This window comes from Oncorhynchus nerka, linkage group LG18 (genome assembly GCF_034236695.1).
Source record: "Oncorhynchus nerka isolate Pitt River linkage group LG18, Oner_Uvic_2.0, whole genome shotgun sequence".
Lineage (NCBI taxonomy): Eukaryota > Metazoa > Chordata > Actinopteri > Salmoniformes > Salmonidae > Oncorhynchus > Oncorhynchus nerka.
This window is the reverse complement of record NC_088413.1, coordinates 19140787-19158419: the sequence shown is the minus strand read 5'-3', so window position 1 is coordinate 19158419 and position 17633 is coordinate 19140787. Positions and strand designations below refer to the sequence as shown.

Here is a 17633-nt window from a genome sequence, read left to right as displayed (position 1 = left end):
TGTTTTATGAGGGCAAAGAGTCTGGGAATTGAGCCAGTGGACCAGTTCTGTGCTGGCTCAATGCCAGTGTTTCTGCCCTCTCCGACACCATCTCCATTACATTATCTGGTGGCTGTCGTCTATACACCACCGCTAGACTTCAACAACCACAATGTATATATATATTATACCTTATCATGAGTCAAAGAAAATGATATGGATCCTGTAGGACACAATGAATTGCAGAACACTGGAAAACAATAGTGTACATCTACAGGTTAACAGTTGACATGATATTTTATTTACTGACAGAGATATAGGAGAATCTAGTACAATACAGAGACAGATTTGCAGGACACACAGACTAAAAGGCATACTCTTACATAGTTGGTGAAAGCTGGCGCTCACACAGAACACCTACTGTACAACGAGTGGACAAAACATTAAGAACACCTTCTCTTTCCATGACAGCCTGACCAGGTGAATCCAAGTGAAATCTATGATCCCTTATTGATGTCACCTATACACTTCAAATCGGTATACATGAAGGGGAGTAGACAGGATAAAGAAGGATTTTTAAGCCTTGAATTGAGACATGGATTGTGTATGTGTGACATTCAGAGGGTGAATGGGGGGGTGCAACTCAATATTAGGAAGGTGTTCTTACTGTTTTGTCCACTCAGTGTAAATCATAATACAATGACAGGTTATATTGACGTGCATAATTGAAATGTAAATCATATTTCTGATCGTTTAAGGCTGGTTGACGCTTGGCTCTTGTTGCAGAACGACAGAAGGGACGAGAAGCAAAGAGCTTCAGTGCCTGGTTATATAATGGACCTACAGTGGATGTTGGAAACACATTGGCTCCCTCACTGAGCAATGTGTCATTTTACATTTGGGGAACTATAAGTGATCATGGACACCTTGGTCTTCATTACAGGGCTAATCACAAAAAAACAGTTTGTGTGTGTGTGTGTTTGTGTGTCAGAGGAGGCTGGTGGGAGGAGCTATAGGAGGATGGGCTCATTGTAATGGCTGGAATGGAATTCATGGAACGGAGTCAAACGTGGTTTCTATATGTTTGATACTGTTCCACATGTTCCATTCCAGTCTTTACACTAAGCTGTCCCTATAGCACCTCCCATCAGCCTCCTCAGGTGTGTGTGTGCCACTACGGGTGCATGCATGTGTGTGGCTAAGTGCAGGTAAGTGCTGGTTTTGTTCCACTACGACAGCTGGTCTCTACAGGAGGGGGTGGGAAGATATAAATGGACGGACGATGGCTGGTCTCTACAGGAGGGGTAAGATATAAAGGGACGGACGATGGCTGGTCTCTACAGGAGGAGGTGGGAAGATATAAATGGACGGATGATGGCTGGTCTCAACAGGAGGGGGAAGATATAAAGGGACGGACGATGGCTGGTCTCTACAGGAGGAGGTGGGAAGATATAAATGGACGGATGATGGCTGGTCTCTACAGGAGGGGGTGGGAAGATATAAAGGGACGGACGATGGCTGGTCTCTGCAGGAGGAGTAAGATATAAAGGGACGGATGATGGCTGGTCTCTACAGGAGGGGGAAGATATAAAGGGACGGACGATGGCTGGTCTCTACAGGAGGGGAAAGATATAAATGGACGGATGATGGCTGGTCTCTACAGGAGGGGGAAGATATAAAGGGACAGATGATGGCTGGTCTCTACAGGAGGGGGAAGATATAAAGGGACAGATGATGGCTGGTCTCTACAGGAGGGGGAAGATATAAAGGGACGGATGATGGCTGGTCTCAACAGGAGGGGGAAGATATAAAGTGACGGATGATGTCTGGGCTCTACAGGAGGGGGAAGATATAAAGGGATGGATGATGGCTGGTCTCTACAGGAGGGGGAAGATATAAAGTGACGGATGATGTCTGGGCTCTACAGGAGGGGGAAGATATAAAGGGATAGACGATGGCTGGTCTCTGCAGGAGGAGTAAGATATAAAGGGACGGATGATGGCTGGTCTCTACAGGAGGGGGATGATATAAAGTGACGGATGATGTCTGGGCTCTACAGGAGGGGGAAGATATAAAGGGACAGACGATGGCTGGTCTCTACAGGAGGGAGAAGATATAAAGGGATGGATGATGGCTGGTCTCTACAGGAGGGGGAAGATATAAAGGGACGGACGATGGCTGGTCTCTACAGGAGGGGGAAGATATAAAGGGACGGACGATGGCTGGTCTCAACAGGAGGGGGAAGATATAAAGGGACGGACGATGGCTGGTCTCAACAGGAGGGGGAAGATATAAAGGGACGGACGATGGCTGGTCTCAACAGGAGGGGGAAGATATAAAGGGACGGATGGTTCATTTCCTTTTTTCTTTCTCCGCCCCCAGACACCGCACCCCCTCCAGCAGCAGAGGAGTACCATGGTGACGATCTACAGAGAGAGGGAGGGGGGGAGGGAGGGAGAGAGGGGGGGAGGGAGAGATAGGGAAAAGAGAGAGGGAAGGAGGGAGAGGGTGGGGTAGATTGGGTTGGTGGGTAAGGGCGAGAGAGAGAGGGAGGGAGATTGAGAAAGAGAGCGGAAGAGTCACTGTTATTTTGCTGAGTAAAGGATCATATTGAGTGTGTGATGTAGAGGAAGTTGCAGAGACCTCTTAGTCCACCAGAGGGTGCTGTCCACCCTTTAACACTGACAGGCCATACATAGTACATCTGTTGCATAATAGCATTTAACTCAGCAGTATGCCTTACTCTAAATACCATAAGTAAGTGGTAACTAACTGCAGACATTTCCCCTATTAACACAGGGTTACTGCCCAGATGATCAGTATGTGTGTCACTGTGTGTGTTTCTGTGTGTATGACTGTGTCCACACATGACCAAGCACACAGGAGTAACTCACCCATGACCCGGGCCTGTAGTCTGACCCGCAAACGTTGGTCCTTCTTCCCCCGGCTGACCAGGGTCAGCTCCTCCTGCAGCACCCCCTCCTGGTGGGTGGTGTACTCACACGTCACCTTCACCCCACCTAGAGGGCGGGAGGGAGGGAGGGAGATAGCAGGAGATGGCAGATGGACCAAGATAAACAAGGAACGGATGGAGAGAGGGAGGGAGACAGGGAATGAATGGAGAGAGGGAGGGAGACAGGGAATGGATGGAGAGAGGGAGGGAGACAGGGAATGAATGGAGAGAGGGAGGGAGACAGGGAATGGATGGAGAGAGGGAGGGAGACAGGGAATGGATGGAGACGGAGGGAGACAGGGAATGAATGGAGAGACGGAGGGAGACAGGGAATGGATGGAGAGAGGGAGGGAGACAGGGAATGGACGGAGAGAGGGAGGGAGACAGGGAATGAATGGAGAGAGGGAGGGAGACAGGGAATGGATGGAGAGAGGGAGGAGACAGGGAATGAATGGAGAGAGGGAGGGACAGGGAATGGATGGAGAGAGGGAGGGAGACAGGGAATGGATGGAGACGGAGGGAGACAGGGAATGAATGGAGAGACGGAGGGAGACAGGGAATGGATGGAGAGAGGGAGGGAGACAGGGAATGACGGAGAGAGGGAGGGAGACAGGGAATGAATGGAGAGAGGGAGGAGACAGGGAATGGATGGAGAGAGGGAGGGAGACAGGGAATGGATGGAGAGAGGGAGGGAGACAGGGAATGGATGGAGAGAGGGAGGGAGACAGGGAATGGATGGAGAGAGGGAGGGAGACAGGGAATGGACGGAGAGAGGGAGGGAGACAGGGAATGGATGGAGAGAGGGAGGGAGACAGGGAATGGATGGAGAGAGGGAGGGAGACAGGGAATGGACGGAGAGAGGGAGGAGACAGGGAATGGACGGAGAGAGGGAGGGAGACAGGGAATGGATGGAGAGAGGGAGGGAGACAGGGAATGGATGGAGAGAGGGAGGGAGACAGGGAATGGATGGAGACGGAGGGAGACAGGGAATGGATGGAGAGAGGGAGGGAGACAGGGAATGGATGGAGAGAGGGAGGGAGACAGGGAATGGATGGAGAGAGGGAGGGAGACAGGGAATGGATGGAGAGAGGGAGAGAGACAGGGAATGGATGGAGAGAGGGAGGGAGACAGGGAATGGATGGAGAGAGGGAGAGAGACAGGGAATGGATGGAGAGAGGGAGGGAGACAGGGAATGAACGGAGAGAGTGAGGGAGACAGGGAATGGATGGAGAGAGGGAGGGAGACAGGGAATGGATGGAGAGAGGGAGGGAGACAGACAGAGGTAGAAAAAGTAAGGGAGAAAAAAAAGAAAGATAGAAAGAAGGAGAGAAAGATGGAGACAGTCAATAATACAAGGACAGGAATGGTCGGGGAAAGAGTGACATGAAGACAGAGACAAAAAGTCATCAAACAGACAGAAGTAACGTAAGACTGAGAGACAGTAGTCTATTGAGTATTTATAACCAGTATTTACTTTCATGTAACTGGCCATAGCTTCCCCACATACCATAAAATCAGTGTCTGAAATGCTACCATATTCCCTATATAGTACACTAATTTGATCAGGGCCTATAGGGAACATTCAATGTTCCAAGATAATAGAATAGGCTGCTCTCCGTGACACAACCCAGGGTTCTCTTACAGGAAGCCACTCTGAAAGCCCAGAGGGGAGCTCAGATTCATTCCCCCTAAAATTAAAATGGTGCCCTATTCCCTATATTGTGTACTACCTTTGTCCAAAGGACTATGGTCCTGCCGTATGGGCGCTGGTCGAAAGCATTGCACTGTATAGGGAATGGGGTGACAAGGGGAAATTTGGGACGAAGCCAGGGAAACAAATCAAATTGTATTGGTCACATGTGCAGGTGTAGACCTTAGAGGGAAATGCTTACTTATGAGCCCACAACCAACAATGCAGTTGGAATAAATAAAAGTAACAAGTAATTAAAGAGCAGCAGTAAAATAACAATAGCGAGACTATATACGGGGGTACCGGTACAGAGTCAATGTGCGGGGGCACCGGTTAGTCGAGGTAATTTAGGTAATATGTACATGTAGGTAGAGTTTCTAAAGTGACGTGCATTGTTGATAACAACAGAGAGTAGCAGCGCTGTAAAACAGAGGGAGGGTGGGAGCAATGCAAAATAATCTTCTGGTCTCCTCTCTCTGAATCGATTCAGGGCTGAAATGGGAGCTGATGGATTGACCTCTTTGTTTCCCTCTGGTAATGACTGTCTGGTAGTGGTTATATTCCTCTGGTAATGACTGTCTGGTAGTGGTTATATTCCTCTGGTAATAACTGTCTGGTGGTGGTTATATTCCTCTGGTAATAACTGTCTGATGGTGGTTATATTCCTCTGGTAATAACTGTCTGGTAGTGGTTATATTCCTCTGGTAATAACTGTCTGGTGGTGGTTATATTCCTCTGGTAATGACTGTCTGGTGGTGGTTATATTCCTCTGGTAATGATTGTCTGGTGGTGGTTATATTCCTCAGGTAATGACTGTCTGGTGGTGGTTATATTCCTCTGGTAATGACTGTCTGGTAGTGGTTATATTCCTCTGGTAATGACTGTCTGGTAGTGGTTATATTCCTCTGGTAATAACTGTCTGGTGGTGGTTATATTCCTCTGGTAATAACTGTCTGATGGTGGTTATATTCCTCTGGTAATAACTGTCTGGTAGTGGTTATATTCCTCTGGTAATAACTGTCTGGTGGTGGTTATATTCCTCTGGTAATGACTGTCTGGTGGTGGTTATATTCCTCTGGTAATGACTGTTTGTTGGTGGTTATATTCCTCTGGTAATGACTGTCTGGTAGTGGGTATATTCCTCTGGTAATGACTGTCTGGTGGTGGTTATATTCCTCTGGTAATGACTGTCTGGTGGTGGTTATATTCCTCTGGTAATAACTGTCTGGTGGTGGTTATATTCCTCTGGTAATAACTGTTTGTTGGTGGTTATATTCCTCTGGTAATGACTGTCTGGTAGTGGTTATATTCCTCTGGTAATGACTTTCAGCTGGTGGTTATATTCCTCTGGTAATGACTGTTTGGTGGTGGTTATATTCCTCTGGTAATGACTGTCTGGTGGTGGTTATATTCCTCTGGTAATGACTGTCTGGTGGTGGTTATATTCCTCTGGTAATAACTGTCTGGTAGTGGTTATATTCCTCTGGTAATGACTGTCTGGTAGTGGTTATATTCCTCTGGTAATGACTTTCAGCTGGTGGTTATATTCCTCTGGTAATGACTGTTTGGTGGTGGTTATATTCCTCTGGTAATGACTGTCTGGTGGTGGTTATATTCCTCTGGTAATGACTGTCTGGTAGTGGTTATATTCCTCTGGTAATGACTGTCTGGTGGTGGTTATATTCCTCTGGTAATGACTGTCTGGTGGTGGTTATATTCCTCTAGTAATGACTGTCTGGTAGTGGTTATATTCCTCTGGTAATGGCTGTCTGGTGGTGGTTATATTCCTCTGGTAATGACTGTCTGGTGGTGGTTATATTCCTCTGGTAATGACTGTCTGGTGGTGGTTATATTCCTCTGGTAATGACTGTCTGGTGGTGGTTATATTCCTCTGGTAATGACTGTCTGGTGGTGGTTATATTCCTCTGGTAATGACTGTCTGGTGGTGGTTATATTCCTCTGGTAATGACTGTCTGGTGGTGGTTATATTCCTCTGGTAATGACTGTCTGGTGGTGGTTATATTCCTCTGGTAATGACTGTCTGGTGGTGGTTATATTCCTCTGGTAATAACTGTCTGGTGGTGGTTATATTCCTCTGGTAATGACTGTCTGGTGGTGGTTACATTCCTCTGGTAATGACTGTCTGGTGGTGGTTATATTCCTCTGGTAATAACTCTCTGGTGGTGGTTATATTCCTCTGGCAATAACTGTCTGGTGGTGGTTATATTCCTCTGGTAATAACTGTCTGGTGGTGGTTATATTCCTCTGGTAATAACTGTCTGGTGGTGGTTATATTCCTCTGGTAATAACTGTCTGGTGGTGGTTATATTCCTCTGGTAATAACTGTCTGGTGGTGGTTATATTCCTCTAGTAATGACTGTCTGGTAGTGGTTATATTCCTCTGGTAATGGCTGTCTGGTGGTGGTTATATTCCTCTGGTAATAACTGTCTGGTGGTGGTTATATTCCTCTGGTAATGACTGTCTGGTAGTGGTTATATTCCTCTGGTAATGGCTGTCTGGTGGTGGTTATATTCCTCTGGTAATGACTGTCTGGTGGTGGTTATATTCCTCTGGTAATGACTGTCTGGTGGTGGTTTTATTCCTCTGGTAATGACTGTCTGGTGGTGGTTATATTCCTCTGGTAATGACTGTCTGGTGGTGGTTATATTCCTCTGGTAATGACTGTCTGGTGGTGGTTATATTCCTCTGGTAATGACTGTCTGGTGGTGGTTATATTCCTCTGGTAATGACTGTCTGGTGGTGGTTATATTCCTCTGGTAATGACTGTCTGGTGGTGGTTATATTCCTCTGGTAATAACTGTCTGGTGGTGGTTATATTCCTCTGGTAATGACTGTCTGGTGGTGGTTATATTCCTCTGGTAATGACTGTCTGGTGGTGGTTATATTCCTCTGGTAATAACTGTCTGGTGGTGGTTATATTCCTCTGGCAATAACTGTCTGGTGGTGGTTATATTCCTCTGGTAATAACTGTCTGGTGGTGGTTATATTCCTCTGGTAATAACTGTCTGGTGGTGGTTATATTCCTCTGGTAATAACTGTCTGGTGGTGGTTATATTCCTCTGGTAATAACTGTCTGGTGGTGGTTATATTCCTCTAGTAATGACTGTCTGGTAGTGGTTATATTCCTCTGGTAATGGCTGTCTGGTGGTGGTTATATTCCTCTGGTAATAACTGTCTGGTGGTGGTTATATTCCTCTGGTAATGACTGTCTGGTGGTGGTTATATTCCTCTGGTAATGACTGTCTGGTGGTGGTTATATTCCTCTGGTAATGACTGTCTGGTGGTGGTTATATTCCTCTGGTAATGACTGTCTGGTGGTGGTTATATTCCTCTGGTAATAACTGTCTGGTGGTGGTTATATTCCTCTGGTAATAACTGTCTGGTAGTGGTTATATTCCTCTGGTAATAACTGTCTGGTGGTGGTTATATTCCTCTGGTAATGACTGTCTGGTGGTGGTTATATTCCTCTGGTAATGACTGTTTGTTGGTGGTTATATTCCTCTGGTAATGACTGTCTGGTAGTGGGTATATTCCTCTGGTAATGACTGTCTGGTGGTGGTTATATTCCTCTGGTAATGACTGTCTGGTGGTGGTTATATTCCTCTGGTAATAACTGTCTGGTGGTGGTTATATTCCTCTGGTAATAACTGTTTGTTGGTGGTTATATTCCTCTGGTAATGACTGTTTGGTGGTGGTTATATTCCTCTGGTAATGACTGTCTGGTGGTGGTTATATTCCTCTGGTAATGACTGTCTGGTGGTGGTTATATTCCTCTGGTAATAACTGTCTGGTAGTGGTTATATTCCTCTGGTAATGACTGTCTGGTAGTGGTTATATTCCTCTGGTAATGACTTTCAGCTGGTGGTTATATTCCTCTGGTAATGACTGTTTGGTGGTGGTTATATTCCTCTGGTAATGACTGTCTGGTGGTGGTTATATTCCTCTGGTAATGACTGTCTGGTAGTGGTTATATTCCTCTGGTAATGACTGTCTGGTGGTGGTTATATTCCTCTGGTAATGACTGTCTGGTGGTGGTTATATTCCTCTGGTAATGGCTGTCTGGTGGTGGTTATATTCCTCTGGTAATGACTGTCTGGTGGTGGTTATATTCCTCTGGTAATGACTGTCTGGTGGTGGTTATATTCCTCTGGTAATGACTGTCTGGTGGTGGTTAAATTCCTCTGGTAATGACTGTCTGGTGGTGGTTATATTCCTCTGGTAATGACTGTCTGGTGGTGGTTATATTCCTCTGGTAATGACTGTCTGGTGGTGGTTATATTCCTCTGGTAATGACTGTCTGGTGGTGGTTATATTCCTCTGGTAATAACTGTCTGGTGGTGGTTATATTCCTCTGGTAATGACTGTCTGGTGGTGGTTATATTCCTCTGGTAATGACTGTCTGGTGGTGGTTATATTCCTCTGGTAATAACTGTCTGGTGGTGGTTATATTCCTCTGGCAATAACTGTCTGGTGGTGGTTATATTCCTCTGGTAATAACTGTCTGGTGGTGGTTATATTCCTCTGGTAATAACTGTCTGGTGGTGGTTATATTCCTCTGGTAATAACTGTCTGGTGGTGGTTATATTCCTCTGGTAATAACTGTCTGGTGGTGGTTATATTCCTCTAGTAATGACTGTCTGGTAGTGGTTATATTCCTCTGGTAATGGCTGTCTGGTGGTGGTTATATTCCTCTGGTAATAACTGTCTGGTGGTGGTTATATTCCTCTGGTAATGACTGTCTGGTGGTGGTTATATTCCTCTGGTAATGACTGTCTGGTGGTGGTTATATTCCTCTGGTAATGACTGTCTGGTGGTGGTTATATTCCTCTGGTAATGACTGTCTGGTGGTGGTTATATTCCTCTGGTAATGACTGTCTGGTGGTGGTTATATTCCTCTGGTAATAACTGTCTGGTGGTGGTTATATTCCTCTGGTAATAACTGTCTGGTGGTGGTTATATTCCTCTGGTAATTCCGATCAGAGCCTCACCCTCCATGGGTCCGATGGCATTGGTGGGGAACAGAGGATGGAGAGCGGATCTAAAGAATGTAGAATAGGTGATAAAAGGGGAAGAGGTAGGGAAATTGTTGCCTTTGCGCCAGACAAGTATTCATTGGGGACAGGAGATGGAGGAGGAGAAAAGGTAGAAGAAGGAAGAGACCTTCGCCAGTGATCCAGACAGACATTCAAGTTTCACAGGTTTGATAACATACCAGTTACTGTAATAGTAGGTTACAATAATGACAGAAACAGTGTCTTGTTATGGTGCTAATATGTTTGTTGGCAGAGGGGCACATGGGAGATTAGATATGCCTTGTTAGTGGTTTTCTGCCCCTTTCAGGTCTACACTGCACCCATCTTTACCAATATATCCATTTACTCAATTCATATCCATTTGGACGATTTGGATCCTGTACAAGGAACACAGAAGCAATCATCTCAGTTTCTATCCTGGGTCGCATTCAATAGGCTTCGAACAGTATAAAAACTGATTGAAACAGGAAGGGAATAGCTGGACTCCAATAACAAACACTCAATTTAATTATCCATTGCAAAACGGTTTAACGTTTTCTTTGACATGCCCTAACGCATACGGCCCTGGTCTCCCACGTACCCTCTGGTGTGGGTGTGACACGGTTGACTTTGAGGAGGGGTCTGGGAGTCGGTGATGAGGAGGAAGGGAGGGAGCACACATCTTTCCCCAGCACAGGCACCTCTGGGAGGGTGAAGACGATCTCATAACGATGCAGACTCCTCAGGAACCCTACCTGAACAGAGAGAGTGTGTGAGAGAGAGAGAGAGGAGAAACACAGTATAAATTATATAAACACTTATTAAATACTCACACACTTCTTATGAAATGTGTTAAGTAGTTCTTATGTAGGTACCCATCAGGGGTGCATTCAGCAGGGCATAATGTTGTAGAAATATGTTATGGAGAACAAACATGGCTCTATGACCTGTAGAATAAGGAATCATGTCTGCTCTATTCATAACATTTCAATCTGCAATGTTCAACAACGTTTGTCTACTGAACTTGGCACAAGCAATTCGAGCATTCGTATTCCAAACCCCGCCCACCTTAACCAGGAAGTTCCCATCAGGCTCTGGGAGAGCAGGGATGGAAGAATCATTGGCTTTGTCCTCACGGTGAACAGGGGAGCCCATAGCATCCTCGTCGTCAGGGAAACGCACGCTTCCTCCCTTTGAGGTGGAGCCTGGGGAAGAGGCAGTAAGGGCGTGACTCGGTCAGGGACAGAAATACACACACAGGCACGTACTGAACACACGCACACACATATCATTCATGCATGGCTAAGCAGTTGTATAGGACTGCAAGTTTTCATTGCGCTTTTATGAGAGAGAGAGTGAGACAGAGAGCAGGAGAGAGAGGGAGAGAGTTAGTGTTTGGGTCCATCAGTATAACTTAGGTCTGACATGGCATTAGGGCTTTACAAACAGCGGGAAGGGAATTGAAAATCCATTCACTTAGAGACAATCGCTGGCAGATAAATTAATTTATGTTTGGGCGATATCAGTTGCAGGCAGGCAGGCAGGCAGGCAGGCAGACAGACAGACAGACAGACAGACAGACAGACAGACAGACAGACAGACAGACAGACAGACAGACAGACAGACAGACAGACAGACAGACAGACAGACAGACAGACAGACAGACAGACAGACAGACATAGAAGTCAAGGACTCACCCTTCCTGCCTGTTGCCATGTCAACGTCAGGCCAGGAATGATGGATCACACTGTATCAGTCTGAATTTGTGATGTCATCATTACCCTCCTTCAGAGAACATGACAAGGAACAATGTAAGGAGATAGAGAGAGAGGGAGAACAAGAGAGATGGAGAGAGAAAAGGGGGGAGCAGATGAGGAATGAAAGAGGTGAAGAGTGAGGTGAAAGAGGGGGAGAAAGAGAGACCAAGTCACAATTTCTTGTAAAGGTGACAGCTCCTCAACAACAGTTTCCTCTGGCTTCTGTCATTTTCTGCCAAAAAGTTCCCTCAGACTAAACCACCTCTTAGAACTAGAAGTAGGACAAAGTAGCCCCTCGGCCTAGACACTTTATTTAAAGTCAGTTAAACACTTTCCCCTCAAATTACAGTCATGATTTGGGTATAAGCGATGGCTGATCCTAGACCTGTGAATCAAAATAGGAAAAGCACTCACATGTGAGGTTACTTGTCGCATGGTGTTTGGCAATAATTCTATGATATTCTTAAAGTAAAAGTCAATTAAACTAAAGTGTCACTGGCAAAGTGATAATGGTAAAGTGGTATATTTTCTGTGCCAGGTAGCAACTTCTGCCCAAAAGTACTCTGGTACTGTAGCATATCAATCTGCTGGATAGAGCCCTAGACTGAGTTCCAAATGCTACCCTAGTGCATTTCTTTTAACACGGTCCAATAGGGGAATAGGGGGCCATCTGTTCCGCACGTCAACAATAACCTTTGACCTTAAATGTAATCCTACTGCGGCTTTATCAATATCATTAGAAGCGCCCAGCTGTGAGTCCAGTCCAGTGTTGCAGACAAAGGCACGGCTAAACGACTCCCTCACCTGCTCACTAAAGAAGCTTATCTCTGCCCCCAAAGCTTACCAGGTGGGATTAGAGGAAGAAATTAGAAAGAGTCATTTCTTACAGTTTTACCATTGGGAGTTGGGTACCGAGCCTAATTCACACAATCCTCCCTAATACGGAAACACTGGAGGGGGAATAGCCTTGAGTGTTATGTAACCTAAACTAGAATGGGGAGGAAATAGAACACAGAACAGAGAGAAGCTCATTCCATTCTATTTATAACGGACTTAATGTACCATCGACAGATATCCAGTTGTGGAAAAAGTACCCAATTGTCAATCCTTGAGTTAAAGTAAAGACCCTAATAGAAAATGACTGAAGTGGAAGTGAAAGTCACCCAGTAGAATACTACTTGAGTAAAAATCTAAAACTATCTGGTTTTAAATACACTTAAAGATGCACTATGCAGAAATAACTCCATCATTTCGTGGTTGCTAAAATTGTAATAGTTTGCCTAATTTCAGTTTATGTGGCAAAACAAGCAAGTAGAGAATCATTGGACCATGAAAACTGCTGTGAAATATATTTTCCATAACCAAAAATATTTTATTTTCAGCTGTTTGAAGCTGGTGTGCAAAACGGAAAGTAAAAGACGCAAAAACAAAACTTAAGAATGGGAACCATAGAAATGGAGCACATAGAATAGATACACCACTTCTTATACTTTCTTTCAATGAGAATGACATATCTATCACTCACAGTTCTATGTCCATTTGGTTGGGGTCACCCAAAAAGTTATATATTGTAGCTTTAATTATCAAAAGTAGAAGCTATAAATCCATCCAAATCCCTTATATAAAGCAAACCAGACGGCACAATTAGCTTTTTTTAATGGATAGCCAGGGGCACACTCCAACACTGACCAACAGACCATTTACAAACACTCAGACATCATTTACAAACAAAGCATCTGTGTTAAGTGAGTTCGCCAGATCAGAGGCAGTATGGATGACCAAGGATGTTCTCTTGATAACTGTATGAATTGGACCATTCTTCCCTGTCCTGCTAAGCATTCGTTTATCTAGTAAAAAGTACAGTGCATTCGGAAAGTATTCAGACCCCTTCACTTGTTCCACATTTTGTTACGTTACTGCATTATTCTATATTTTTTTTATTTTTTTTTATCAATCTATACACAATACCCGATAATGACAAAGCGAAAACAGGTTTTTAGAAATGTTTGCAAATGTATTAAAAATAAAAAGCATAAATACCTTATTTACATAAGTATTCAGACACTTTGCTATGAGACTCGAAATTTAGTTCAGGTGCATCCAGTTTTCATTCATCATCCTTAAGATGTTTCTACAACTTGATTGGAGTCCACCTGTGATATATTCAATTGATTGGACATAATTTACTAAGGCACACACCTGTCTATTTAAGGTCCCACAGTTGACAGAGCACGTCGAGCAAAAACCAAGCCATGAGGTCGAAGGAATTGTCTGTAGAGCTCCGAGACAGGATTGTGTTAAGGCACAGATCTGGGGAAAGGTACCCAAAATATTCTGCAGCATTGAAGGTCCCCAAGAAAACAGTTGCTTCCATCATTCTTAAATGGAAGACGTTTGGAACCACCAAGACTCTTCCTAGAGCCGGCCGCCAAGCCAAACTGAGCAATCAAGGGAGAAGGGCCTTGGTCAGGGAGGTGACCAAGAACCCGATGCACACTAGAGGTCGACCGAATAATCGGAATGGCCGATTAATTAGGGCCGATTTCAAGTTTTCATAACAATCGGAAATCTGTATTTTTGGGCTTCGATTTTGCCTATTTAAAAAATAAATAATTATACATTTATTTAACTAGGCAATTCAGTTAAGAACACATTCTTATTTTCAACGATGGCCTAGGAACGGTGGGTTATCTGCCTTGTTCAGGGGCAAAATTACAGATTTTCACCTTCGCTCGGGGGATCTTGCAACCTTACAGTTAACTAGTCCAACGCTCTAACCACCTGCCTCTCATTGCACTCCACGAGGAGACTGCCTGTTACGCGAATGCAGTAGATCCAAGGTAAGTTGCAAGCTAGCATTAAACTTATCTTATAAAAACAATCAATCATAATCACTAGTTATAACGACACATGGTTGATGATATTACTATTTTATCTAGCGTGTCCTGCGTTGCATATAATCGATGCGGTGCCTTTCTTAAAATCAATACACAGAAGTATATATTTTTAAACCTGTATATTTAGCTAAAAGAAATCCAGGTTAGCAGGCAATATTAACCAGGTGAAATTGTGTCACTTCTCTTTCGTTCAATGCACGCAGAATCAGTGTATATGCAACAGTTTGGTTAGCCTTGCTCATTGCGAACTAATTTGCCAGAATTTTACGTAATTATGACATAACATTGAAGGTTGTGCAATGTAACAAGAATATTTAGACTTAGGGATGCCACCCGTTTGATAAAATACCGAACGGTTCCGTATTTCACTAAAATAATAAACGTTTTGTTTTCGAAATTATAGTTTCTGGATTCAACCATATTAATGACCAAAGGCTCGTATTTCTGTGTGTTATGTTATCGTTAAGTCTATGATTTGATAGAGCAGTCTGACTGAGCTGTGGTAGGCAGCAGCAGGCTCGTAAGCATTCATTCAAACAGCACTTTCGTGCGTTTTGCCAGCAGCTCTTTGCAAGCACAGCGCTGTTGATGACTTCAAGCCTATCAGCCTAATGGCTGGTGTAACCGATGTGAAATGGCTAGCTAGTTAACGCTAATAGCGTTTCAAACGTCACCCGCTCTGAAACTTGGAGTAGTTATTCTCCCCGCGACTTTTGTGGAGCGATGGGTAACGCTGCTTCCAGTGTGGCTGTTGTCGATGTGTTCCTGGTTCGAGCCCAGGTAGGGGCGAGGAGAGGGACGGAAGGTATACTGTTACACTGGCAATACTATAGTGCCTATAAGAACATCCAATAGTCAAAGGTATATGAAATACAAATAGTATAGAGAGAAATAGTCCTATAAATACTATATTAACTACAACCTCTTACCTTGGAATATTGAAGTCTCATGTTAAAAGGAACCACCAGCTTTCATATGTTCTCATGTTCTGAGCAAGGAACTCAAACGTTAGCTTTTTTACATGGCACATATTGCACTTTTACTTCTCCAACACATTGTTTTTGCATTATTTAAACCAAATTGAACATGTTTCATTATTTATTTGAGGCTAAATTGATTTTATTGATGTATTATATTAAGTTAAAATAAGTGTTCATTCAGTATTGTTGTAATTGTCATTACATTATTTTTTTTTATTGGAGTTGAAAAATCATAATCGGTCGACCTCTAATGGACACTATGACAAAGCTCCAGAGATCCTCTGTGGAGATAGGACAACCATCTCTGCAGCACTCCACCACTCAGGCATGTATAGTAGATTGGCCAGACGGAAGCCAATCCTCAGTAAAAGGCACATAGCCCGCTTGTAGTTTTCCAAAAGGCATCTAAAGGACTCTTAGACCATGAGAAACAAGATTCTCTGGTCTGATGAAACCAATATTGAACTCTTTGGCCTGAATGCCAAGTGTCACGTCTGGAGGAAACGAGGCACCGCTCATCACCTGGCCAATACCTTTCCTACGGTGAAGCATTGTGGTGGCAGCATCATGCTGTGGGGATGTCAGGATCAAGGGAAAGATGAACTGTGCAAAGTACAGAGAGATCCTTGACGAAAACCTGCCCCAGACCTCAGACCTTCCAACAGGACAACAACCCTAAGCACACAGCCAAGACAATGCAGGAGTGGCTTCGGGACCAGTCTCTGAATGTCCTTGAGAGGCCCAGCCAGAGTCCGGATTTGAACCCAATCGAACATCTCTGGAGAGACCTGAAAATAGCTGTGCAGCGAAACTCCCCATCCAACCTGACAGAGCTTGAGAGGATCAGCAGAGAAGAATGGGAGAAACTCCCCAAGTACAGATGTGCCAAGCTTGTAGCATCATACCTAAGAAGACTCAAGGCTGTAATCATTGCCAAAGGTACTTCAACAAAGTACTGAGCAAAGGGTCTGAATACTTATGTAAATGTGATGTTTCATTTTTTTGCAAACCTGTTTTTTCTTTGTTATTGTGGAGTATTATGCGTAGATTGATGAGTAAAAATATATACATTTTTGAAATAAGGCTGTAACCTAACAAAATGTGGAAAGAGTCAAGGGGTCTGAAAACGTTCAGAATGCACTGTTGTAGGCTTCAAGTAACGTACAGATATCCCCCCCAAAATAATTAAGTAGTAGTCTACTTCAAACTATATTTTACTTTGTTACTTTACACCACTGCAGTTATCAATGGGACCTGGACGCATTGTGCAAAGGCATCGCGGTTGGTAGGCTTCTACCTTATTTGACACTGTCACTGTTCTACATGCAAATGCGGCACTGTTGGGAACGACCCAGCCCCGAACCGCCACCACCGCATCAACAGGGAGGGACATCGATACGTGCGCCGCCCGGGACATTTTTGACCGGTTTTAGCCTAATTACAAAATACTTGCGAATAGGTGTTCCTTAGGCTGCTTGGGTTGTTTATTGAATATATAGCCAATTCAATGCTGTTCCTTTCAATCACATAGCCCACCAGTGTTTTTATTCTAATGTTACAATTTCCATGTTGACGATCACACACACTGCATGCCCATTGGATGGAGTGCGCATCAAAACTGGAACATCGGCACAGAGTTGCATTTGCTGTCGTTTCAACGGATGGGCAAAACTGCAACGAATAGATTTGGACAACAGCAACATATTCGTTATATTGTCACTGTGACATAAATCAAATCGATTATATTCCATCTGAGAGAGAGACAGACAGACAGACGGGCAGATCGGCAGATAGCCTAGCCTACGCCCAGTTAGATGTCAATACGATATGAACCTCCGAACTGGATTCCCCCCAGCTGCAAGAAAGCGTTTATGAAAATGTGTAACGTAATTAAAAAACCTATCGAAGCACTTACCGCTTTGGAGATTTGTTCAGTGCTTAGTGATGATGGTATCGGACAGTGGGAAGCGTTACCATCCCAAACGGCATGCTGCTTGCTGTGTTTGTCTGATCTCTTATTTCCTTTGGCTCTACTCAGTCTCCTCTCCAGCTCTCCTCCTCCGGACCGACGCAGTCTACAACAGCCATACCTGGCACGTCGCTTTCTCGGTGACCTTTAGCTGCAGTCAACGGCGGATGCAGGCATCGCGGGGAGGGAGGTTTTTCAACACCCCTCATGTAAACATCACGTTTACACTGTAATTATTCTGCCTATTAGATAGTTGTGGTATTTGCCCTATACCTGCTTTCAGATTTAATGAAATGCAGGCTATCAATTGGATAAATATTTTATTTGTAGCCTTATTGAATATGCTAATTTAATAGGCTCTAACAGGGTATAAT

General features: G+C 44.3%; 1 protein-coding gene across 2 annotated transcripts; it reads right to left on the bottom strand.

Moving 5' to 3' along the window:
- Positions 1-263: 263 nt before the first annotated feature.
- LOC115115004 (adipose-secreted signaling protein-like) lies at positions 264-17487 on the bottom strand. Of its 2 annotated transcripts, XM_065003651.1 has the most exons (6): positions 17206-17487; positions 11354-11441; positions 10725-10861; positions 10258-10411; positions 2874-2999; positions 264-2405 (listed from the first exon to the last, which is right to left on the bottom strand). In XM_065003651.1, the coding sequence occupies exons 2-6, from the start codon at positions 11370-11372 to the stop codon at positions 2332-2334; spliced, it is 510 nt and encodes a 169-aa protein (XP_064859723.1). In that variant the 5' UTR covers positions 11373-11441; positions 17206-17487; the 3' UTR covers positions 264-2331. The 2 variants fall into 2 exon arrangements, with proteins under 2 accessions (XP_064859723.1, XP_064859724.1); XM_065003652.1 differs by lacking the exon at positions 11354-11441.
- Between the last annotated feature and the right edge of the window lie 146 nt (positions 17488-17633).